The sequence below is a fragment of the Microcebus murinus genome, chromosome 26 (genome assembly GCF_040939455.1).
Source record: "Microcebus murinus isolate Inina chromosome 26, M.murinus_Inina_mat1.0, whole genome shotgun sequence".
NCBI lineage: Eukaryota > Metazoa > Chordata > Mammalia > Primates > Cheirogaleidae > Microcebus > Microcebus murinus.
The window spans coordinates 6060492-6086608 of NC_134129.1; the positions used below are offsets into that span (position 1 = coordinate 6060492).

Below are 26117 nucleotides of genomic sequence, written 5' to 3' on the forward strand. Positions count from 1 at the left end.
TCAAATCTGTAAATCCGAGTACTATGGGAAGCTGAGGTGGGCGGATTATTTGAGCTTAGGAGTTCGCCAACAGCCTGAGCAAGAATGAGACCCTGTCTCTACTAAAAATAGAAAGAAATTAGCCAGACAACTAAAAATATAACCAGGCATAGTGAAAAAATTAACTAGGCATAGTGGCGCATGCCTCTAGCCCAAGCTACTCGGGAGGCTAAGGCAGGAGGATTGATTGAGCCCAGGAGCCGTGAGCTAGGTTGATTCCATGGCTTGAGCATGGCCAACAGAGTGAGACTCTGTATCAAAAAAGAAAAAAATTATTTTTTTCATATGGTAGTTTCTCTTTATAATTCATGAAAGAAAAATGGAATGGCTTTGCAACTATTTAATTAGGAGATGTCAGTTTGGGTTTTTTTTTTCTTTAAATAGAGAAGGATTCTTATTCTATCACCCAGGCTGGAGTGCAGTGGTGTTAATCATAGCTCAATGCAGCCTCAAACTCCTGGCCTCAAGTGGTCCTCCTGCCTCAGCCTCCTGAGTAGCTAGGACTACAGTCAAGCACCACCATGGCTGGCTAAGTTTTTTTTTTTTAATCTTTCATAGAGGTAGGGCTGTGTTGTCCAGGCTGATCATGAACTCCTCCTGGCCTCACACAATCCTCCAGCCTCAGCCTCCCAAAGATCTAGAATTACAGGCATGAGCCACTGCACCTGCCTGTGGAGATGCCAGTTTTTAATTACCAGGGATCTCACAGTTTAATTTCTGTTATGAATATTCTAGACTGCAGTTTATTTTAAAAGCAATATGCTGGTTGATGAAACTTTTATTAGATGACTTTCATTTTTATTCCCCAAGGGTAATAGTTGTGGGAGGGGACAATAAACTTAAGAGCAGTGGGAGTTATTAAAAAACAAGGAAAATTCCTTTTAGATTTTTCATACTAATGCTAGGTTTAGCATTATATAAAAACAATTGAGAAGGATCTTCTTCTATTAGGCATTATCTCAGGGATCTTTAGTACTTTGAACCATAAAATAATCTTTTTTAACAGCCAAAAGAGATGTATTATCTTTAGTGTGATCAACTTGTAGTGCTTAGACTCCTGAAAGGAAATATCTATGGAGGAAAATTTAAAAGAGACATGTGAGAACTTTTGAAGGAAATAATAATAAAAAAAAAAACCTCTCAAAACTAGTTAGACAAGTAGTCCTGTTTCAAGGATAGTAGTAAAATATCTTTTTCATTCACTTAATAGAACGCAGGGCTTGTAGTCTCAACCCAGGAGGACCTGCCTTTGAGTCTAAGTTCTGCCAGCCAGGAACCTAGACCCTAGCCAAGTTGCCTAACCCCCCTATAAGTTGAGGTTTCTTCATCTGTAAATGAGAATAGCTCATGAACTTGTTCTGAGAATTAAGGGAGAGAATTTATTTAAAACTCTTTAAATAGTTAGCTGTCATATAGTTTTTGAACAGTGTCTTTAAAATAGAACAATTTCTGAGGAAATTGAGGGATCAGGAGATAGATAAAGATTGACTAATACAAGGGCCGTGTAAAAACACGTAAAGACACATTCGATACATTTCTTATTTGATTATTTGTGTTAGTTTCTGTATTGTGATATTTGAAAAACTCTGTTTGGATTTTTTTTAGATGAGAAAAAGAAGGAAAGGAAGAGAGCTAGAGGCATATCTCCAATTGTTTTTGACAGAAGTGGAAGCTCTGCATCAGAGTCATATGCAGGTATTCTCATTTTACTTTTATTTGTGATCATATTTGACTGATTCTAATGTAATCTGCTTTAGAAAGTGTGTGGAGGCTGTAGTTTAGTGTGAACTTGTTGATGTCCATTAGTACTGATTTTGGCATGTTCAGTGTAATAATTCTAGAAGAAACTAAGCTTTTTCTTATTATTTTAATCCTGTTCTGTTATTGCTTAAGTGAAATTTTTCCTTTTTTTTTTTTTCTTTCTTGGAAGATGATGATTCAGTGACTAGTTTTCTGAGTGGGAAACTGTTCAAATATATTTTTTAAAAATTCCAAACAACCCAAAAAGCAAAACACTCGTACACATTGAGAAGTATTTTTTTGTGTGTGTGGGTGCGCCAGGAGGAATAATTTGTCTTGAATGAGAATTTTATGTGACAAGACTGTAGAAATTTTGTCTTATCTCTATTAAAGCTCAATCTGAACAAATGTACTTTGGCTAAATACAGGTTCAGAAAAGAAGCATGAGAAATTATCATCTTCCGTTCGTGCTGTCCGAAAAGGTATCATTTAAATTTGAAATTGTTTCCATTGCATGCTGCATAAAGTCATTATTTTGCCATATTAGTTCTCCATTAATAGTTGGTTTTAATGTAGTAATGTTCTGATATATTAAGGGAAAAATTAATATGATCTTACATAGAAAGCTCTGTGTCCACTTCTTACTGCCTATCATTTAGAGACATACCAAACATTTCAGGATATTTTAGTTTTTGGACAAAATGGGTTGGTATATATATATATATATATTTTTAATAGCATAATGGTCCATTATCACTCTTAAATAAATCTGATACAAATTCTATAAAACTTGTAGCCATTTTCATTCTTAATATGGATCTGATATATCGGAACATCACTAGATTAGATTTACCTTTTTACAAAATGCTGGTTGTCTTTAACTTCATTTTATTATGTGTTGTGGCTTAGCTTTCCAGGTTGAATGGGTGATTGTTGAATTTAAAAAGTTTTGCTGGGTTGCGGAGGGCTAATTTCAGTTAGTACAATTTATACCCTTTTATGTAGTAATGGCCAATGGTTAATCAATTTGGATGTCTTTTTTTCAGATCAAACCAGTAAACTCAAATATGTCCTTCAAGATGCAAGATTTTTCCTCATAAAGAGTAACAACCATGAGAATGTGTCACTTGCCAAAGCTAAGGTATTATGAGCATCAGTCCTATTGAAACTATCCTAATCTTGAAATTTTTAAATGGGAAATTGGATTTGAGTTATCCTCAATAACATAAGATATTATACTTTTCATTGTAGCTTTAAAGATCCACAGCCCAGTTGCCACTTAGAATCTGGTTTGTGGCCACTTACTGCTAGGCAACCTAGTAGGAATTTGGGTTTTCTTTTACTTTATAGATGGATTTTTGGAGTCAGAATATTCATTGTTGAAGACTGTATAGTTTAACTTTATACTATAAAATATCTGCTTCTGTTGATTTTTGTTGCTGTACTTTTCTGTTGCTTATTTATTGTGCTAATAGTTTTAAATTTCTTTAGTTAACCAATTTTTGTTTTATGTTGATGCTTGTTTTACCCTTTGAGATTCTTTTGAAAAGAAATCGTTTCTTTGTAGAGAGTTTCTTTTATATTTTAAAAATAAGATTACTTGGGTTTAGAAGAAAAGGGAAGAATTAGCTTACTGGCCCACTCCAGATTTTACAAAAAGGGTATGACCAGTTGCTGTAGGATGTTGTAAGATACTAATTTCCTTTTTATGTTTTTGCTACAAAAATCAATTTGTATGTTATACCAGCTATTATAATGTTTTGCTATTGTTGGTTTAAATTGAGTAACTGTATAGTTTCAACTGATTTTCAAAAAATTAAAACTAAAGGTAATTTTTTTTCTAACCATATTTCTGTCAATATTCTATGTTTCTAACTTAGGTCAAAGATTACCAATAAAACTTTACAAATAGAAGGAAACAATACACCAAATAACCTATGTAGTGGTAACTTACCCTGTTATCCAGCTGAAGTGGATGTAGGCAGAAGTACAGTGGCCATGGGTTCCTCTTTGGATTCAACCACAGATTGAAGTATGAGGGAAAAAAAATATAACAATGCGACAATAAAATATAACACAAAAAACCAATACAGTATAACAGCTGTTTACATAGCATTTATATTGTATGAGGTATTGTCTAGAAATGATTTAAAGTATACGGGAGGATGTGCATACGTTATACACAAATACTGTGCCGTCTTATATCAGGGCCTGAGTATCTAGGGATTTGGGTATCCACAGTGAGTCCTGGAACCATCCCTCACAGAGACTGAAAGATAATTGTAATCAAGCACATAGTGTGAATGAGAAGATGTAGTTTTGTGGGTTTTTTTTTTTTTTTTTTCTTTTTTGAGACAGAGTCTCACTCTGTTGCCCAGGCTAGAGTGAGTGCTGTGGCATCAGCCTAGCTCACAGCAACCTCAAACTCCTGGGCTCAAGCAATCCTCCTGCCTCAGCCTTCCGAGTAGCTGGGACTACAGGCACGCACCACCATGCCTGGCTAATTTTTTCTATGTATTTTTAGTTGGCCAATTAAGTTGTTTCTTTTTTTTTTTTTTTTTTTTTTTAGTAGAGATGGAGTCTTGCTCTTTCTCAGGCTGGTCTCGAACTCCTGACCTTGAGCAATCTTCCCGCCTTGGCCTCCCAGAGTGCTAGGATTACAGGCGTGAGCCACCATGCCTGACTGAGAAGATACAGTTTGTATGAACAGATTGGTGTGAGCGGAATTAGAGCTTCTGCCTTATCTTACCATTACATCTCTTTTTGTATTTTATGAATGAAGAAATTAGTTAAAATGCTTCAGAAATTATTAAATAACTTATGTTCTAGCTCTAGGTAAAACACAGGCATCTTTAGCCAAACATACATAAAAATTTGAACTTAAATAGAAAAATTGCTTAAAAAATATAGAACAATGATAGAATCTTGACAGAAATTCTTCACTTAGGAGTTTACTAAAATAGTAATTTTTTTTTTTTTTTTGAGACAGTCCGCTTTGTTGCCCAGGCTAAAGTGAGTGCCGTGGCGTCAGCCTAGCTCACAGCAACCTCAAACTCCTGGGCTCAAGCGATCCTTCTGCCTCAGCCTCCCAAGTAGCTGGGACTACAGGCATGCGCCACCATGCCTGGCTAATTTTTTCTATATATATGTTAGTTTGCCAATTAATTTCTTTGTATTTATAGTAGAGACAGGGTCTCACTCTTGCTCAGGCTGGTTTTGAACTCCTGACCTCGAGCAATTCGTCCACCTTGGCCTCCCAAATAGTAATTTTTGATTATTTTATTTTTGATTATTTCTCAGGGAGACAAGCATACAACTTGTAATTCACCTTATAGCTGATTGGTTTTTTATAAATTATTACTACATTATTTTAACAGTTGATGAATATGACCTTTCTTCATTATAGCTTACTGAAATTTAAAGCACACTGAAATCTGTATGTAGCCTTGGTCCTATGCAGATATTACTGGAAACATGATAGATTTGCAGTTAATTTTAATTTGTGGTCTTTATGTTATTTGTATAGGGTGTATGGTCCACGCTCCCTGTAAATGAAAAGAAGTTAAATGCTGCATTCAGATCCGCAAGGAGTGTTATCTTAATATTTTCTGTCAGAGAGAGTGGAAAATTTCAAGGTAAGAATAAGAATAATTTGGACTTACAAGAATATTACTTATATTAGTATCTACATTTAATGTTGTGATATGATTCCCTTAGGGTTTGCAAGGCTTTCTTCAGAATCACATCATGGAGGATCTCCTATACACTGGGTGCTTCCAGCAGGAATGAATGCTAAAATGCTGGGAGGTGTCTTTAAAATTGACTGGATTTGCAGGTTAGTTATACACTTTAGTATAAATAAAATTTCCCTTGTTTTGAATAGGCTACCAGTTGGAAATAATGTATTAAAGTAAAAACAACATCATATGCTTACCTTATCTTGTTCACTGTCTTTATAATCTAATACAGGCTGCAAAAGGCAAAGATTTATTTAGTAAAGAGTTTTATCTGTTTGTTCTCTGTGTTAGTAATATAACAATAAATTGGACAATTGCTTAGAATGTTGTCTGGCATATATATCTGTAATTTTAGTGTCAGTTACTGTGGATTGGGAAAATAATTACTCTTTGACTTCACTAACAGTTTTGGAAGGGATTACTTAAGTTGTGGACAGTGTATTTTAAGGAGATTAACAAACAGCGTTTAGTTGGCATTGTGATGTTTTGAAATTGGGTTAAGATTTAACTGTGTTTAATTTTAGTCAAATAATTATCTGAAAGGATATGGATACTTTTGAGTTGTAAGTTGGCTTAGGATGTTGAATTTTGATGGGCATGAAGGAATTGGTTAAGAATAAAGAAGAAAAAATGCTATCTATATTCAAGTAAACAGATTAGCACAAGGAAGAGCATGTAAACAAAACATTGGGGGTGTATGGGTTTGTATGGTTGGGATAGTCACCTTTTTTTATGAAGCAGATGGTTAGTAAAAGAGAACAAATGACACAGATGAATAGTAATGAGTGAATGTGGGGCAGCCTAAACTTTTACTATAAGATAGTGAGGAATTATGAAGATACGTAGGCAATAACGGAGTAGAAATAGCTTACATTCATGTGCCGCATCTGATGTGTCCGTCAATAAGGAACCACATAGAGGACCTTGATCCTCTAAGATTATACCACAGTATTTTTACTGTACCTTTTCTATGCTTAGATACTGTGTTTAAATACTTCTCCTATGTTACAGTTGCCTACACTATACAGGACAGTAATAAGTTGAACAGGTTTATAGCCTAGAAACCCTAGCTGTGTAGTAAGCTACACCATCTAGGTTAGTAGAAGTACACCCTGGGATGTTTGCATAACAGCAAAATCACCTAATGACACCTTGTATGTATTGCCTCCACCACCTCATCATTAAGTGATGCATAACTGTATTAGGCTGATTTTTAATAGAGTAGCAAAAAGCTATATGCAGAAAAAAGTCATCCCATCATTACTTTCTATGGGGAAAAATTGGAAGCCATCTGAATTCTTCCAAAGAGAAACTTGATTAAATTAATTATGGTTTGTCTCTTAAGTATAGTATACAATAATAATTATCCATGTAACAACATGGAAAGATACAGCAAATGGAAAAAATACATACCATGTTGGAATGCAGTGTTACCGTGAAGAGACTTTCAGTGATATCCCGCCCCCCCCCACCCCCGATTGTCTTCAGGGTTTTAAAATTTAGTTTGCAGGCCAGGCGAGGCGGCTCACGCCTGTAATCCTAGCACTCTGGAAGGAGACGGGTGGATTGCTCGAGGTCAGGAGTTTGAAACCAGCCTGAGCAAGAGCGAGACCCCATCTCTACTATAAATAGAAAGAAATTAATTGGCCAACTAATATATATAGAAAAAAATTAGCTGGGCGTGGTGGCGCATACCTGTAGTCCCAGCTACCCGGGAGACTGAGGCAGCAGAATTGCTTGAGCCCAGGAGTTTGAGGTTGCTGTGAGCTAGGCTAACGCCACGGCACTCACTCTAGCCTGGGCAACAAAGTGAGACTCTGTCTCAAAAAAAATTAAAAAAAAAAGAAAAGAAAACCCAAATTGGGCCGGATGTGGTGGCTCACGCCTGTAATCCTAGTACTCTGGGAGGCTGAGGTGGGAGGATTGAGCTCAGGAGTTCGAGACCAGTCTGAGCAAGAGCGTGACCCCGTCTCTACTAAAAACAAAAAAAGAAAAATATAGAAATCAGCTGGACAACTAAAAGTATATACCATGTTTCCCCGAAAATAAGACCTACCCATAAAATAAGACCTAGTGCTGGGCGTGGCTACACGGCATATCTGCACAACCCATGCATTTCATCTCGGAACATTAGAGAAGAGGAGCAGCCCTTCTCATCTGCCCCATCGTGACAGCTACTATCCCAGAGGTGACTGGAAAGGTGCGGGCAGCCCCACCAAGATCAGCTCCTCCGTCAGGTCCCGACCATCCTGTGCATGCGGCAAACTGAGGCTTTGAGGGGAAAATAACACATCCCCTGAAAATAAGCCCTAGTGTGTCGTCTTGAGGAAAAATAAATATAAGACCCTTTCTTATTTTGGGGGAAACATAGGGGTGGGGGTGTGTGTGTGTGTGTGTGTGTGTGTGTGTGTGTGTGTGTGTAGCAGGAGGATCACTTGGGCCCAGGAGTTTGAGGTTGCTGTGAACTAGGCTGACGCCATGGCCCTCTAGCCCAGGCAATAGAGACTCTGTCTCAAAAAAAAAACAAAAAAACCCAAATAGTCCATCCTACTAACATCAGGTGTAAAATTTTGAGCAGTAAAGTGTTTTTATTGTTTAAAATCTGTTTTAGGTTTACCTAGAAATAATACTTTTAAATGAAAATACTATAATTTTAATTTTTTTAATACCCATAAGTTCTGTTAAGAGTAATTTTACAATACTTACAGTTCTGGAGGCATGTGATAATTAAGTGCATTGATAATTTCCTTGGGTAAGTCACTTGAACTCCTTGAGTTTAAGTTTACTGTATAAATGAGAATTACATTGAACTCTCAGAATTAAAAGGATTTGATGTTTATAAATGCAGAGGCTTTGCTATTAATAGCAGTAACTGCTATTAATATTTTTTCTTTTCAGATATGATAGTCATTAGACTTTTATTCACAGATTCTTTTTTTTTCCTTCCACTTTTCCACGTGGTAAAGTTTATAGAGGGCATGAGGGGTACAAGGGGGCCCTGGGCGTCTGAGGCGAGGCCTGGAATCTGCCTGAACAGTGGACCAGCGGGTGGGGACAGGGTCTCCACAGCTGGGTTTACTCGAAAGTGTAACTCTCAGCTCCACCCTGCCCAAAGTCTTTGGGCCCAAACATGGCAGAGTAGCAAGGGTGCTTGCAATAGGGCTTGCCTTCATGCTCAAGATGACCCCCAGAGGTGAGCGTCTTCCCACATTTCTCACACTTCAGGCAGGGCCGACGCCCGTCCTTGCCCAGAGAGGTCACCCGCTCAGTGAAGTACACCTCCTTGTCGCTCTAGGGGGACTTGGGGGCGTAGCGGGGCTGAGGCTGTTGGTGGGAGACTCCACAGATTCTTCAGATTTAATAATAACAAGACTTTTTTTAAAAAAAAATTGCTTATTTGTAAACTTTTTTTTTAGCAACAATGAGCATGATTGACTTCTGTCCATCATATTTTTTCTTTTTTTAAAAAATTTTAGAATATTACAGGCTACAACCATTTTGGTTATATAAATTACTTTTGTACAGTTTGAGTCAAAGTTATAAGTGTGCCCATCACCCAGATAGTTTGCATTGTACCCATTAGGTGTGAATTAATCCCTCCCATCCTCCTCCACTTCAACTGCTTGATTTCCATTGCATTTTACTACCATATGTATGTGAGTGTTGATCATTTAGTTCCAATTTAATAGTGAGTACATATGGTGCTTGCTTTTCCATTCTTGCGATACTTCACTTAGAAGAATGGTCTTCAGTTCCATCCAGGTTGTTAGAAAAGGTATTCACCTTTTTTTAATGGTTGAGTAATACTCCATAGTATACATATCCCACATTTTATTAATCCACTCATGTGTTGATGGGCGCTTGGATTGTTTCCACATCTTTGCAATTGTGAATTGTGCTGCCATAAACATTGGAGTGCAAGTTTTTTATAAAGTGTCTTTTTTTTTTCCTTTGGGTAAATACCTAGTAGTGGGATGCTGGATCATATGGTAGGTCTACTTTTAGTTCTTGAGGAATCTCCACACTGTTTTCCTTGAACTAGTTTGCAGTCCCACCAACAGTACATATGTGTTCTTTTCTCTTTGCATCCATGCCAGCATCTGTTGTTTTGGGACTTTTGATAAAAGCCATTCTTACTGAAGTTAAGTGATGTTTTATTGGGGTTTTGATTTGCATTTCCTTAATGATTAGAGATGTTGAGTTTTTTTTTAAATATGTTTATTGGTCATTCGTCTATCTTCTTTTGAAAAGCTTCTGTTCATGTCTTTTGCCTGCTTTTTAATGGGGTTGTTTGATGTTTTCTAGACTAAGTTTCCTTAGGTGTGGTCCCTAGTGATTTATATCAGTAGCATCTGATTGTTAAAATGTGAAATCCTGAGACCCACTTTAAACCTGTTGAATCCCTGATGGCTCAGGTACTTTGTAGGCACAAGGAAGTTTGAAACTGGGTATGTTGCATGTTAGCTGGTAAAAGAAAGGCGTAAAAAGTGACTTAAGTTGCTACCTGTAATTAGCTCAAAATAAGGCTGTGGTCATGACTTATGAACTGTCATTCATCCAGAATTAAATTTACTTATTAGATTTTTATACTCCTTTCATGTTTATTTCAAATAACTCATTGCTCTTTTCTTTCAGTTTCTCTATTCTTTTTAATGTTAATAACCAAACCAATATGCAGTACATAAGAGCCTCGGCACAATTTTATGTTTTGTTAAATTTGCCCTATTTGCTGAACTGCTTAGGTCAGAGTCCCTTACGTGTTCTCTAATAGAGCACTCATAGTAAAGGAAGTTGTATCTGTAGGCTTCTTCATAGCACATCTACTCAGAAGGTAACTGTTAGGATGCCTGTGCCATAATTGTGATCCAGAGAAGAAAGGAAAAAGTAAGAATGTGGCATGGACCACGGACCCTACAATTTCTTTTAATTTATTCAGAGCCGTTAGGTGGACCTAAGGCTTCATAGTTTTCTGCCGGTTCTGGCTCTGGCTCTGAGATTAATGTATTGAAATAGTGAACAAATACCTCTTTAGAGTTAGAGTCAGTGCCACCAAAGAATCTCAACCCCTTATGATGCATCTAGCTCAGCATATGCCTTTACGTTTACTTTGAGTCTTGGGTATTCCATTGCTAATATTTAAATTATAATAACATCATTAATAATTTGTAACCTTCCTATATTTTGGTGGCTGTAGGTGTTTGCTTTTTTTTCTTTCCTGTAACTTTTAAATTGCCAATTTAGAAGAAAAATCTAAAGTATTGGACAAAGAAATAATTAACTAGAGCTCTGCCTCTGGATATTCTAAGCTTTTGGTATGTGCTTATTATAGTCTTTCCACTTCCAATAATCTGAAAAGGAACTAAAAACCAGTACTGTTGAATCACTTCTGATGGATGAAGTAAGATGTGTATTTTACTAAGAAATTAAGCTTTTAAGCAGTTCCTAGTGGGCATTTCCGTTACTCACTTGGCACTCCCCCCATGTGTACACACACCACCACAGAGCATGCCACCGTGTTAATTGGACTCTAATATACTTAGCTCTCCCTGCAAATATCAGAAGTTTTTCTGAGGTTTAAAACAAGTTATATAAAATCTGTAACTTTGCTTTCCTTCTCTACATATGGATGTAGCTTTACCTGAGTTGCTTTTCTTTCAAGCTTATGTCAGGTACCACTACTTCCATGAAACATTTTCTGATTGCTTTTCTTTCTCTCAAAATATATGAGACTACCCCCATTAAAAACAAAACAAAACTTCTGTATTCTGCATATGGTGCCCATTCTCTTACACCGTAGTTGTGTGTGCCTGTTTATTTTGACCAATGGTTGTGAAGCAAGTTGAGGATGCAGGCTGCTTTATCTTAGTCATCTTTGCATGTCTTTTGAATAAACGCTTCATTTGTATTGCAGGTACAGTGAATAGTTATTTATTTATTTTGGCATTTGTTTTGTGTATAAGTAGTTAAAAACCTTATCAAGTGCTATTAATTTCTGATTATTTCTTGGCATCTAGCGATTGTTTATTGTGTCATCTTTGTGTTTATCATTGTTGATAAAAAACTATAAAAGGTTGATAAAAAACTATAAAAATACAGGATAGGCCCGGTGCGGTGGCTCACTCCTGTAATCCTAGCACTCTGGGAGGCCGAGGCGGGCAGATTGCTCGAGGTCAGGAGTTCGAGACCAGCCTGAGCAAGAGCGAGACCCCGTCTCTACTATAAATAGAAAGAAATTAATTGGCCAACTAATATATATAGAAAAAATTAGCCGGGCATGGTGGCATATGCTTGTTGTCCCAGCTACTTAGTAGGCTGAGGCAGTAGGATCACTTGAGCCCAGGAGTTTGAGGTTGCTTTGAGCTAGGCTGATGCCATGGCACTCACTCTAGTCTGTGCAACAAAGCGAGACTCTGTCTCAAAAAAAAAAAAAAAAAATACAGGATATCTAAAATTTAGTGAGACCATTTCACCCTGTGGTTCTGAGATCTTAAAACCAGGTTATTACTGTTTAAATTATATTGATACTGCCCTTGAGTTTAAGTAGAGGACATAATTAATAATATATGAATTCATAAATGAGTAACTTATTGTACAACTTGAGCCATTCACGGTGGTGAAGAAGATTGCCTGGTTGAATTGGGGAAAACATTTGAATCTGGGAAAGCAGCCCTGAAATAAGGATAGGGGACATTTCTGTTTTCATTTGTTGTTAACAGCCAGGTTGAAGTTCAGCTTCTTCTTGGTCAGACAATTACAGTTTTTTTGTTTGTTTGTTTTTATTTTCTTTCCTTTTAATCATATGCTTGTATAAGATAATAATTACAGTTTTTTGAGCATACTGAAGCAAGGGATATGTAAATATTTTGTGTTGTTTTATTGCAGACATATGTAAAACAATTATGAAGTAGATAATGATATCCTTATAAGATGAAGAAACTCAGGCTCAGAGAAGTTAAGAGGGAGAGCTGGGGTTTAAGCCCAAAATTGTTTTGGTTTTCAAGTCCATTCTCTTAAGCACTGTATATTTATTATTTTAGCTTTTTTTTTGAGAAAACTGTAGAAGATGGAAAGAACTAGTCTGTGAAGGGGCTTTCTCCACAATAAACTCTGCCACTATAAGTGATTTTTAAAATTTTAATCACATTTAAATCACAATTAACATAGGAATTCACTACCAAAGGTAGCATAAGGTCCTTACAGGATTCTGCAAAATAATGTAATTGGTAATTACTTTGTATTTAGGCGAGAATTACCATTCACTAAGTCGGCTCATCTCACCAACCCTTGGAATGAACATAAGCCAGTAAAGATTGGACGTGATGGACAGGTTTGTTGTTTTAATTGATTCTTTAAAAAATACATACATTTAATCAACCCTTTTAGAGATCTTAATTGAAGGACATCTTTTAACCATTTCTGAAGAACTTCATATGAAAGTTTAGGCAAATACATTTTTGTTTGGAATTTATGATTACTGTGATTAAGACCGATTAATAAGACCCCCATCATGTTGCAATATATGTAGCTTTATATGGTACTTTCATGGAATATAATTGAAGGAAAAATTTTTAAAGGAATTGACCTGATTTTAAATGATTTTTCATGATCCCACTCTTTAACAGGTTCTTTACATTCTATAGTACATATTAGAATTGCTATTTAACATATTTACTGAAATTTTCTCAGTAGAAATCAGTGTATAGTGTATATACTCAGGTTTCCAAATCTGCAAGTGAATTGAAAGTGTGTAGTAACTTAAATCAAAATCTTTGATCTTCATAGTTCCCACACATAATTCTGAGCCAGAAGTAATATTTTCATTGTTCATAAGTAAAGATGTTGGTACTATGTTGAAAATAAGACTTAATTTTAAAAAGCTCATAGGTTAGTCTGCCTTTGTGGTTAACCTAAGGTATTTCAGTACATTTAGCAGTTGTCAATTACCTACCAAAGTTTTTGGCACATATGCTAACATGTATTTTTCCTTCTCTGTATTAAGATGGATGACTTTGTCCTGGTATTTTGTATTTTTGCTCAAAGAAGTAAGATTTCAGAGGGTGATTGTCACAGAATTTTAAGCAACTGCATTTGTGTATTTTGCTTTGGAGAGCCTACACTTCTAGTTTTTACCCTTTATAAAATACATGAAACATTTTTGAAAGGTTTATATATCTGGAACTTTTTGAAATCCCATATGATCGTCAACCTTGGGAAGGAAGCCTCCAAATCAGTTTTTGTTTTTGTACATCAGGAAAATATTGAAAGGTTCTCTTGTTTTTGTTTTGTAAATTGCTACTTTCCTATTCTAGGAAATTGAACTTGAATGTGGAACCCAGCTTTGTCTTCTATTTCCCCCCGATGAAAGTATTGACTTGTATCAGGTCATTCATAAAATGCGTCACAAGAGAAGAATGCATTCTCAGCCCAGATCAAGAGGACGTCCATCCCGTCGAGAACCAGTCCGGGATGTGGGAAGGTTAGAAACGTTCTTTGGACTGATAATAGGCACATGTGTCAGAATAACATGATGGAGGAATGTGATTCGTCAAAAGTTTGTTCTGCGGTAAAGAAGAAAGAGAAAATCCTCAAATCAAGCTGCATGGACTGGTTTGTGGCTTCATTGAGGATTTCACATGGTCACCTTGGTCTCAGTCATTTTTCAAGAGGAAAATGGGGATCTTTCCTTATGCAGAAAAAATTATTTGCTAAAGAGTGATGACCAGTTTAAATTAGATAATACTCAGATAATACAATGTATACAATTGAAATGAGGTAGGCATTTGTTACTAAGAACAGGCTAGAAAGGAGGAAGAGGAGGAAGTCTTTGTTTGCAAAAATTGTTAATATTTTGTAAAAAGCCTTTTCTTTCAGGTGTGTCTCTGGATAAGCCTTATCAGATATGGGACTTTTATAAAGGATCACTAATATTTTTTCAGAAGATGACGCCTCATTTAGAGGATAAAATATTTTAAGTTATTTTGATATTCAAGAGGAGCATTATTGGGACTGTTTGAAATTTTATCACCGTGATGTGTTAACCTTATTGCCAGATATTCTCTAACATGTGCCCAGTGAATTCATACATCTTGCTGAGCTTCTGAAAACAATAGGTTCTTTCCAAAGGGGATGAAGTGGCCCTGGGAGACCCGGCAACAAACCAAAAAGAAGGGCTGTTGCTGTGTCTGTTTACAACTTTTCCAGATGCTGGCAGTACCTGTGGACTTAAAGTGTTTTTTAGAGGATCGCCATGGTTATTGATCACTGCTTTATGAACTAAACAGCATTTTCCAGGAAAAGGGGGTTTAACTTGTTACAGAATTGGAGAAGTCTTTGCAAAGGACTGATTTAAGCCCTTCTACCCAACACCTTCCCCTGTGTAGATTTGCGTACAGCTAAATCTAAAATATTCTGCTAAAGACTATTGGATGTATGGTTGATGGGATGAAACCTTTGGTTAACAAAGTTTCCTTTTGGTGGAAACATCCTGTGGTAGGTACAGATAATACAACAAGAGTCCCCATTTCTTTGAGCTTAAAAAGGACACTGTCGAATAGGTAGGAGGAAACCTGGCAGAGCCCCTTATTTTTGGCCTAAAAGGACTGAGCACCGAGATGTCTTTTGAAGTTTTAAGCTAAGAGGTTTCCAGTGCAATACAGTATACACAAGTGAAGTTTTACCTCAGTTTTGCAATGGACTGCAAACTATACTTATTACACCACTACACCTTCTCTCAAGCCTGCCAGGGCCTCCATTTATGTATGTGGCTTACAGCTTAAAGTCAGTAGTTGGACTACTATATGAACTGTTACTATCATGTTTTATACCGGTCGTAAATGCACTCCCCAAACTACAAGAAAGCGGTATGTTTATTTTTTAAACCAGCTTTTAATTTTCTTAGTATTACTTATTGTAGATGCAACTGTTTTTATTATGTTGGGGGGATTGGGGTTATTGCACTTAATATTGTAGTTTAAGTGAACTTGTCTTGCAAAAGTTAATGAAAGCAGTTGTTCTTTAGAGAAATAGCTGAAAAACTAGTGATGTCAGGTTGTAATAGAGTTTTTATTTGACATTAAGGGTAAAAAGATAAATTTATTTCATAAGTATTTCAATTTTTTTGTTTTTAATTCTTTATTATCTACTAAGAAAATTGAAGTGTATTTAATGATGTGTTACATTAACCCTTAAGATTCCTGAAAGACAGTAAAGAGCAGCCCTCTGTAGAGAGTAAAATTTCACCTTCTAAAGAATACACTTTAAACTAATTATATGAACTTTGTTAAAACTCTGACCTGTTACTTGCCGATTTATAAAAGCTAGTTTTATTTCGAGGCATTGTCTCTGGGAAAAAATGTCCCTAGTTCCTGTTATTAAGTATAGAAAGAAAAACTGAATGTTATTAAGAAATACTAAGAAATTAGTGTTCCCAAGTATTAAGATTTTTAAAACTTTCTTGTAAAATCACTTTTAATAAGTATTGAATTTTCTGTATTCTCATCTGAAAAGTATGATTTTGTGCAAAGCAGAGGAAAAAATATTTAAGAAATTCTTAATTTTGTTTAGACATACTTAAAATGGCCTTAATAAGTTTAGAGTTACCTGTTGTACAATGATGGAAGAGGATTTTCCCCCCTTTTTCACCTGCAGACTTTATTTGAGAAAGTGTATTGTTTAAACTGGATATTTACTTTAGTTTGATGATGGTTCATTTGCTTTTGTTTAGATAACTGCTAAAGTCTGATTTACATGTTTTGATCAGATTACTTTTCCTGGTTATCTCATGATAGCTTGAGATTGCAGAGAATATCTATCTACTTTCAGCAATTAAAGGTTTGGTTCATAGGGATTTATTTGAGGCTTTAAAAATTAGGAATTTTAAGACAACTTGCTCATCAAAAATTAAGATGTTAATTTAAAGGAAATAATAATTCTTTGTAATTATTTCTGTCAGAAACTACTCTTGCTTTACTGTTTATTCTCCCAGCAGTTTTTGGTTTAATTTCTAATGTGTCTAATTTGTGTAGGCGTCGACCAGAAGATTATGATATTCATAACAGCAGAAAGAAACCAAGGATTGACTATCCCCCTGAGTTTCACCAGAGACCAGGTTAATATTTTATAATCCTGCAGATATTTGACGTAAAATTATTAAAAAACAAAACAAAACAATTTACTTGTAATCCTATAGTTTTAAAAGTGAGAAAAATTCAGGACATGACTCCTTAAACCTTAGGAAATCATTAATAGTTCTCATTAGTAATTCTTGCCCTACTTTCTTAAGGTTGTCTAATCTATTCCACTGTGACTCATCATAATCTATTAAAATTACCTGAAATTGCTAATTTTGCAAAAATGGAATCTACCCTGTACATGTGTTTAATTTTAAATGTAGTTAGGTAAAGCAATGACCATTATACTTTTTGTTCCCTGTAATACTTAGTGTTTCATGTGGTATATATCTTTAGTTGGAAAGTGAAATTATGCTATTTTTTAAAAAAATGAAAATCGTTAACTTCATGTGGTTTGGAGAGGAATGGGAAATATTTTATTTGTAAGCTAAATGCAACTTTTCAGTTAATCTATCCCTTACTAGAATTTAAAAAAGCAAATTACATTCAAGAAAAGATACCATATATTTAGAATAGAGTCAGTAACACACTTATAAAACTTGCAGTTTGGAAATTTGTGTTATTGGGCATTATAGCACCATTGTGTAACAAGTGGCTTTATAAGTCTCATTCATTTCCCAAATGGGAGATTCTGTTGCAGAAAGTCAAAATAGTTTTTCCCCAGTAACATGGCCACTCAAATGTTTTTATGTTTTAATTTGCTGGGTCTAACTAACAGAAGGAAGAAGAGGAAAGAGCATTGTTTTCTCTCTCCATGGTTCTTTGATTGAAAATGTATACATCTTCATTTTTGCAACTTTTGCAATTTTGTTTCCCTCCTTCTTGAATTTGCATTTTTAAAAACTTAAGTATGGTTTACTTAGCAAGGCCTGTATATACCTAAGGTGGAAGGTAAACATTTGTTTTAAGGAAGCCCTACTACAGTATCCTCAAGATAGTTTTCTGCCCTTAACCTTCCTGTGGTACAGAATGAAGAAATTTCCTATTTAGCAAGATTTGGAACGTGAACTTAGAAGATACATATGAAAGCTTCTCTAGCAGTTTACAATTCTGTGATATCATTAAGTTACTTAGTTATTTCCTCGATTATCATGTCATTTGAGAAGAAAATTTGAAAATGGAATAATACAATAATAGCATCACTTAAAGTACATATTTCATGGAAAGAATTGAAACAAGTGGTAAGGAAGGTTTAATTATAATGCCATAATAAAAAAATATATAAATTTGATTTACTGAAATACTTGATGTTTGAACAGGGTATTTAAAGGATCCACGATACCAGGAAGTAGATAGGTAAGTCGGGTTCACTCTTGCTTAGCTTTGAATTACATTCTTGGAACTAGTTTATGAATTACCTGAATTTAGTTTCACAAATCTTATTCCCAACAGACGATTTTCAGGAGTTCGCCGAGATGTGTTTTTAAATGGGGTAAGCATTTAATTTTATATATTTAATGTAGATAAAATCAGGATCTGACTTATTTTATAGTTCTGGAATTATTTTTATTTATATTGACGTTATCATCTTTCATTTTAGTCCTACAATGATTATGTGAGGGAATTTCATAACATGGGACCACCACCACCTTGGCAAGGAATGGTTTGTATTATTCTATTTTTGTAAGTTATTTAACTTCATTTGCAGTTCCTAATATTTTGGGTACTTAGAATATTAAGAGACTTAAAGTATGAATTTTTGGGTGATTAATAATTGTATGCTATTTTTAAAAACTAAAGACTAATGAATAAGTTGATTTGTGTTAATAATACAATACTGACTTAATTGAGAAGTGTAATAGTGTAATATAGCAATGGTGAGTAGTGCAAGATGTACCTGGGTTCAGATACATTCCTTTCTCTTCTCAATTCTATGACCTTGGGTAAATTTCACAATGCAACTCTTAGTTTTCCTCATCCATAAAATTCAACGGACATCAATTGCTTTTTATGGCTAATCAAATACTATATTTAGTATGTTCCCTGTGCGAGGCTACTGTGCTTGTTCTGGGTATACAGTGGTGAATGAGATGGACATTACACCTTTCCTTGTACAGGAAGGAATTTCCCTAGAATTTAACATAATAGTATCAGTCTCATAGGATTGTCAAGAAGACAAATTTATAATGCATGTAAAGTATAGCATAGTACCTATATAATACTCAGTAAATTTATTTCTCTATGTAAAAATAAGACTAAACACTGAGTAGGTTTTTTTTTTTTGACTTTTTATTTTTTATTTTTTTTATTTTTATTTTTTATTTCGGCATATTATGGGGGTACAGATTTTAAGGTTTCAATAAATGCCCATTTCCCCCCCCACTGAGTAGTTTTGATTTTAAATTATTTCCTTTAAAAAAATTGTGTATTCTTTTTGGAATATGTTTTAGATTCTATGACATTTAGATTCTATGAAGTATTTAATGTATGATGTTGACTATAACTGTGAAAGTAATTTTTGATTTGCCCTTTCTTCATTTTATAACAGTATTTAAAAGATCATTAGCTCCTGGATTTTTTTTAAATAATAGATTTGTGCATAGTGGTTAAGCAGCTCACCAGTTCTAGGACCAGGATGCCTGATACTGTGTACCTACTTTCTCCTTTTAATAGCAGTGTGACTGTAAGCAGGTTACTTAACCTCTTGGTACCTCTGTTTTCCCTTTTGTAAACTAGGAATATAATAGCACCTATCTCATTGGGTTGCTGTGAAAATTAAATGAAACTTATAAAATACTTAGAATAGTGCCTGGCTTCATAGTAAGCATTATGTAAGTGTTTGCTATTTCTATTAATATCTAGATGATATGAGCAGAAAAGTATAAACATTAAATTTTAGAAGATGTGTAATCAGAGTTTGTTAGACACATTTGTTTTCAACAAACAAAAGGGCTATTTTGAAGAATCTTAAAGCCATCAAAGTAAATTGCTAGTAGATTATTTTGGGGGGGGGGGTTGGTGGTTTGGGTAGAGGAATTCAAAGAATGCTTTATTTACAAGGATATTTGGTAGATTCTTATGAAAATGGTTTTCCTTTTTTTAGCCCCCTTATCCAGGAATGGAACAGCCTCCACACCATCCTTACTATCAGCATCATGCTCCACCTCCTCAAGCTCATCCCCCTTACTCAGGACATCATCCAGTACCACATGAAGCAAGATACAGAGATAAACGAGTAGTAAGTTAACACGAAGGCAAAGGTGTGAGGGAACTACTCAGAATTCTATAGGTATTAGGTCATTAAATATGAAATGTCCAATTTTGAATAAAAATGTAGTTTATTATATCTCAAAAAAAGAATGCAGTACACTTAAAGTATGCACCTAAGGCCGGGCGTGGTGCCTCATGCCTGTAATCCTAGCACTCTGGGAGGCCGAGGCAGGCGGATTGCTTGAGGTCAGAAGTTGGAAACTAGCCTGAGCAAGACCGAGACCCTGTCTCTACTATAAGTAGAAAGAAATTAATTGGCCAACTAATATATATAGAAAAAATTAGCCAGGCATGGTGGCGCATGCCTGTAGTCCCAGCTACTCGGGAGGCTGAGGCAGGAGGATTGCTTGAGCCCAGGAGTTTGAGGTTGCTGTGAGCTAGGCTGACGCCACGGCACTCACTCTAGCCAGGGCAACAAAAGTGAGACTCTGTCTAAAAAAAAAAAAAAATGTAGTGGAAGAATAATTGTCCTTTAGTAAATGGTTCTGTTAATTATTTGATATTATAGATGTGAAAGCTTTTTAAAAATCGCTGCAAAACAGTACTAATGAAAGACAATTTCTAGTTTGAGTTTTCTGGGTTTTTATTATACATGTGAGGCTGAGTTTGTTTATAAAATGCTGGTCTCCCCCTGCTCCCAATAGTACTTTTATTTAAAAAGTGGAAATTGTCATCTGGCACCTGTTGGCAGCATAATCCATATGCATGTAAGTTTAGTAGCCTTAGAAAGGAAGTTTTGATGTTAAAGTAGGATATATAAATTGAAATTTTTCCCCCCAACTTAGGGTAATTAGTTTGGGCAAGGCCAAATTATCTTCTCACTATGAGGGAAGAGTGTGTATATTTGAGAGAGCCTATTAGAACAGTAATTTTCTAGTCTGTCTTTGAGACATTGTTATCATTTTAAATTTGTTATCATTTATTTCTTTATCATTATAAAGATAAGTCTTAAAAATCAAATCATATCAGGACATTTAACATTCTGTAAAACAATTAGAGATTCCTGACTAATTAATAGACTTTAAATTATTTTATTGTTTTAGTTAGTCACATAAGGAAGAAATATATAGCCTATGTATGATGAAATCTTAGTTGACCTGATGGGTTGTGGTATCTTAAAAAATGCTTGTAAATGATAATATAGTTTTCATTTTATTTTTGAGATGGAGTCTCACTCTGTTGCCTTGGCTAGAGTGCCGTGGCGTCAGCCTGGCTTACAGCAACCTCAAACTCCTGGGCTCAAGTGATCCTCCTGCCTCAGCCTACCAAGTAGCTGGGACTATAGGCATGTGCCACCATGCCCAGCTAATTTTTTCTGTATATATTTTTTGTTGGCCAATTAATTTCTTTGTATTTTTAGTAGAGATGGGGTCTTGCTCTTGCTCAAGCTGGTTTCCAACTCCTGACCTTGAGCAATCCTTCCGCCTCAGCCTCCCAGAGTGGATCACATAGTTTTTAAAATAGAAAGTCTTTCTCAGACTTTTTTTTTTTTTAACTGAAGTATACTTGTCTTTTTTAAACAAGTTTCTAGGCTGGGCATGTGGTTCACACCTGTAATCCCAATACTTTGGGAGGGTGAGGCAGGAGGATCACTTCAGGCTAGGAATTCGAGACTACCCTGGGCAATATATGCGACACTTGTCTCTAAAAATATAAATAAAAAATTAGCTGGATATGGTGGCTGACACCATGGTTCTCGATACTTGGGAGGCTGAGGTGAGAGGATCACTCAAGCCCAGGAATTCCAGCCTGAGTGAAGAGTGAGATTCTGTCACAAACAAAAACAAGTTCTATTTCATGAACCTTTATATAGTAATTTTTTGATTAGTATATGTATATTCTCTGCTTGTATAATCACATATTCATTATATATGAAGGGTAGTGTGGAATTGTATTTTTAAACCGTATGTTCTTTATATTTTAGCTGAGTTTTTAAAAAGGGACCAAAATCAGTAAGTAAAGGTGAGCTAAGAACTGAGAGTAGAAAGCTTACACCAGAGCAGGCAGGGGTCAAGTTTAGAAGTGGCCACAGCTTTCCCTTGCCCCTCACTGCGGCAGTTACACTTCTTACCCTTTCTCGTCCTCTTCAGCCTGTAGTATGTTGTTGGCTAGTAAGACTTCACCGTCTTACTGTAGTATGTATTTTCCTAAAGTGCCATCAAATTTTATAAATTTAGTTTGGTTTGAAAGAAAATCTAGAACATAAGACTTCCTAATTTCACCTTAAGGGGGCAGAGTTCAGTTCATAGAATTGAAATTTGTAGAATTTGAAGGAGGAAAAAAAGTAGGGTTAACCCTTTGCACTTGGATGTCGAGTGTGACTCGACACGTCCAGCAAAAATTATAGAGATTAAAATTACTCTTTGAATGTATCAATAATTTGAAATATAAAAAATCCAAATAAATAAGTTTGTATGAAAAGAAACTTCAGTTTTTTATTCTGCCGCGATTTGTAAAATCTGGGGTATTGAAAAAGTTAAATCCCGAGGAGAAGAAAGGAATCGAGAAAACAAGCGAGTGCAAAGGGTTAACGATAACTGTTGTAGAATAACATCAATAACATCTAGCATAATTGGCAGCACGTAAGCATTAATGGTTGATGGTCATGACTACGTGATTACTTTGGACTAAATCTTACTAAGGGGTCAGATGGAAAAGTCACTAAAGTTGAATAAGAAACTACATGGAAAGATTTGAGTCTTAGGGTATCTAATGAGACATCAAAATCCCTTCTCTAAATAATTTCAAAATTATGTTTTGAATTAATTCATTATTGTGTTTCTCTAGATTCTTCTTCTGTCAGACAATTATTATATAGGGACTCATTCCATTTTCATTTTTGACATACCTGACCCATTTCTTCCTTTTTCCAGCATGATTATGATATGAGGGTGGACGATTTCCTCCGTCGCACTCAAGCTGTCGTCAGTGGTCGGAGAAGTAGACCCCGTGAAAGAGATCGAGAACGAGAGCGAGACCGTCCCAGGGATAACAGAAGGGACAGAGAGCGAGATAGAGGACGTGATAGAGAAAGAGAAAGAGAGCGATTATGTGATCGGGACAGAGACCGAGGGGAGAGAGGTCGATATCGGAGATAATGCGCTTTTGCAAGCACTGATTGTTTAAAGATAAAAAAAATCTTGTATTTTTTTTGTGTGTGTTTACAAGTAGTAAATTTATTTTCAGCTGTCTACATAAAGTTCATTGTGTAGAAGGATTTATTATGACCCCCCTTTGTTCCAAGCATGCAGTATAATAAGAACTGGAAAAACTCAAATCCGCCAAAAATACACAGTCGACAGTTGACTTGACACTTCTGTTGGGGCAGAATGGAACGGTCCAGGAATGTAGATATTGATTCATTCTTCGTAAATGTTCATCTTACAGTGCGTTCATCCTAGTTATTTTTTGTTTGTTTTCTTTCTTTTGGATCTTGATTGATAACTGCCATGATATTTTGCTTTGATGTGTTTCTACATGTAGTTGCACACGGTTCAGTAAATATGCTGCTATCAAGTATGCAAATATTGAAGTATGATGGTTTGACTATATGGCAGTGTTATAGCAGCCTCTTGGTTTTTTCCTTTTCCTGTTTTTTTAAACTTATAAAGTCACTTTTTATTTTTATTCAGTCTTCAATGATGAGAGCAATATTAAGAAGACACTGCTATCTAATTTTTAATCTTTTTAAATAAAAAATTCCTATGTTCAGTAGCATGGTTGATGCTATCGTTTATCCTTCCCTTCCAAACTGTATACATTGGCTTGGAATGTTCACAACTTGCGTGTGTGGCAGCGGAAGATAATTCCCATACTCTACATTGCTACTGTTTTGTATAAAATAAATTGGTAAAGATTGACACTCATCTTTTGTATTTCTTGTCTGATTGTAAGTTTGTTTTAGTGTGCATAGAAGAATGCTTTTTGTTTAGGAAATTTTAGGAACCTCATTTGCTTTTTTATTTATTTTTGACATGTTTGAACAGAAATGATTAACCTAGGCCAGTTAACAGCTTATTAACAAAACGTGGTATGTGTATACAATGGAGTCCTACTCAGCCATCAAAAAAAAAATGACGAACTACCTATTGTATTATCCTGGATGGAGCTGGAGCCCATTCTTTAAATGAAGTATTACAAGAATGGAAAAACAGCTTACTTCTATTTCTAATATAAGAATGAGTGGTACACAAGAGTTATGTTGGTGTTTTGGTTAAGTATTTGTATATCTTTTAAGACTTTTGGGTCTACTTTAATCACAAAATTATTTTCTTACTCATTTAATTTTTTTGTGTCAGTCTTCTAGAAGTGAACTACTTTGTAGATATTTTCTATTTTACTTACACATGGACTTTTAAAATTTAATCCTCTTACAGTTAGTTACATATTTTAACGCCAGTCTCTCCCAGTAGTAACAAGCTAAAACAGAAGTAGTAGAGCTACGCAAGAAAAGTTTGTGAAAGAATTTTTTGACATTTCAATTTCATGCGTTACACTTAAAATCATGGCCTTTATAAAGTTGAACATCTAAACATTAAGGATATTCGAATGTTTGCATACTTCTAAAAATGTTTTCATACAGTATAGTTTTGCTATGTACCAAATCATAATACACAATTTTAACATTAATCTATATTGGCCTGAAAAGGAGAATGTGGGAGTTTTAATCTTTTTTGGTTTTTTTTTTTGAGACGGAGTCTCACTCTGATGCCTGGGCTAGAGTGCCGTGGCATCGGCCTCGCTCACAGTAACCTCAAACTCCTGGACTCAAGCGATCCTGCTGCCTCAGCCTCCCAAGCTACAGGCATGCACCACCATGCCCAGCTAATTTTTTGTATATATGTTTTTAGTTGGCCAATTAATTTGTTTCTATTTTTAGTAGAGACGAGGTCTCGCTCTTGCTGAGGCTGGTTTGGAACTCCTGACCTTGAGCAGTCCTCCCGCCTCTGCCTGTCAGAGTGCTAGGATTACAGGCGTGAGCCACCGTGCCCGGCCAGGAGCTTTAATCTTAAAGGATATTTAAAACTATAATTTTACTGCATTCGTATAGTAGCATTTAGAATATTTTTCCATACATTCACTACAAGTAGTTATATTTACCAATCTCAAAATTTAAGCCTAAATTTTTAAATCTGTGCGGTGTGGTAGAGAGAAAGAACACTCAACTCTGTTTTAGGAAACCTGGGTTCTAGTTTTGACATTGCCTTTGGTTAAACTAAACCAGTTGGTGCTTGTCTTTGAATTTTGACAACTAAAATGTATACATATAAAATATATCAGTTCGTGCTGTAAGTATGTCAGTTCACTTATATTTTGTTTGTATTTAGCAGTTAGACAATAATACGTTTTTTTTTCGTGTTCTTAAACACTGCAGAATTTTTGTAATTTAGAAAAATTGCCAAAACTGTTATGAGATAACTAGTTACACAAAACTGGTTGGTAATAAAGTTATTTGCCAGAAATAATAGTAATAAATGTTATATAATATTGAGCCCTTAGTAGGCAACACTTTCGTGTTTCTGTGTACTGACTTATTTCCTCCTCCTGTAACATCCTGGTTTGTATTTTTGTAGAGGGGAACTAGGCTCATAGAGGCTCAAAAACTTACCCACAGTTACAAAGGATAGTAATTGATGGGTCCAAGAGTCACCCCATATTTTTATCCAATTTGGAGTTTCCAAAGAAGCCACGTCATCACTTAAAAATGGAATATAAATTAATGTCTAAATTGATGATGCCAGGTGTTCTGTTGAGGATTTTGAACATTAACATTTTCTTAAGCCTTCATTTAAGCAGAGAGTTCTCCTAAAGTGTCCATCCATCCACGTAGATGTATTTTGTATTTTTTTATTATTTTTTTTGAGACAGTAAAACTCTGTTGCCCAGGCTAGAGTGTCCCCAGCTCACAGCAACCTCAAACTCCTGGGCTCAAGCGATCCTCCTGCCTCAGCCTCCTGAGTAGCTGGGACTATAGGCGCGTGCCACCACACCCAGCTAATTTTTTCTATTTTTGTCAGGCTAATTTCTTTCTCCTTTTAGTAAAGACAGGATCTCACTCTTGCTCTGGCTGGTCTCGAACTTCTGAGCTCAGGCAATCCTCCCGCTTCAGCCTCTCAGAATGCTAGGGTTACAGGTGTGAGCCACCATGCCCACCTGTATTTTGGATGTTAAGAAGCTTAGTATTGAGTTAATCTTAGTATCAGGCATTATTCTGTATACTTGTGTAGGTCATATCCTCACAGTAATTGTTTTCTCCCTGAGT

At 35.6% G+C, this 26117-nt stretch overlaps 1 protein-coding gene across 5 annotated transcripts in view; it reads left to right on the forward strand.

Annotated features, from left to right (window-relative positions):
* YTHDC1 (YTH N6-methyladenosine RNA binding protein C1) overlaps positions 1-23721 on the forward strand; it is a 41685-nt gene extending 17964 nt beyond the window's left edge. For 2 of the 5 annotated variants that reach the window (XM_012760977.3, XM_012760979.3), the window contains 13 exons: positions 1645-1734; positions 2208-2261; positions 2826-2920; positions 5306-5414; positions 5497-5614; positions 12759-12843; positions 13826-13992; positions 16541-16623; positions 17905-17941; positions 18014-18077; positions 18186-18248; positions 19689-19823; positions 22729-23721. In XM_012760977.3, the coding sequence (XP_012616431.1) occupies positions 1645-1734; positions 2208-2261; positions 2826-2920; positions 5306-5414; positions 5497-5614; positions 12759-12843; positions 13826-13992; positions 16541-16623; positions 17905-17941; positions 18014-18077; positions 18186-18248; positions 19689-19823; positions 22729-22953 (1325 nt within the window). In that variant the 3' untranslated portion in view covers positions 22954-23721. The remainder of the gene's footprint in view (positions 1-1644; positions 1735-2207; positions 2262-2825; positions 2921-5305; positions 5415-5496; positions 5615-12758; positions 12844-13825; positions 13993-16540; positions 16624-17904; positions 17942-18013; positions 18078-18185; positions 18249-19688; positions 19824-22728) is intronic. The other 3 variants (XM_012760978.3, XM_012760980.3, XM_012760982.3) reach the window with 3 other exon arrangements.
* The last annotated feature ends 2396 nt before the right edge of the window (positions 23722-26117 follow it).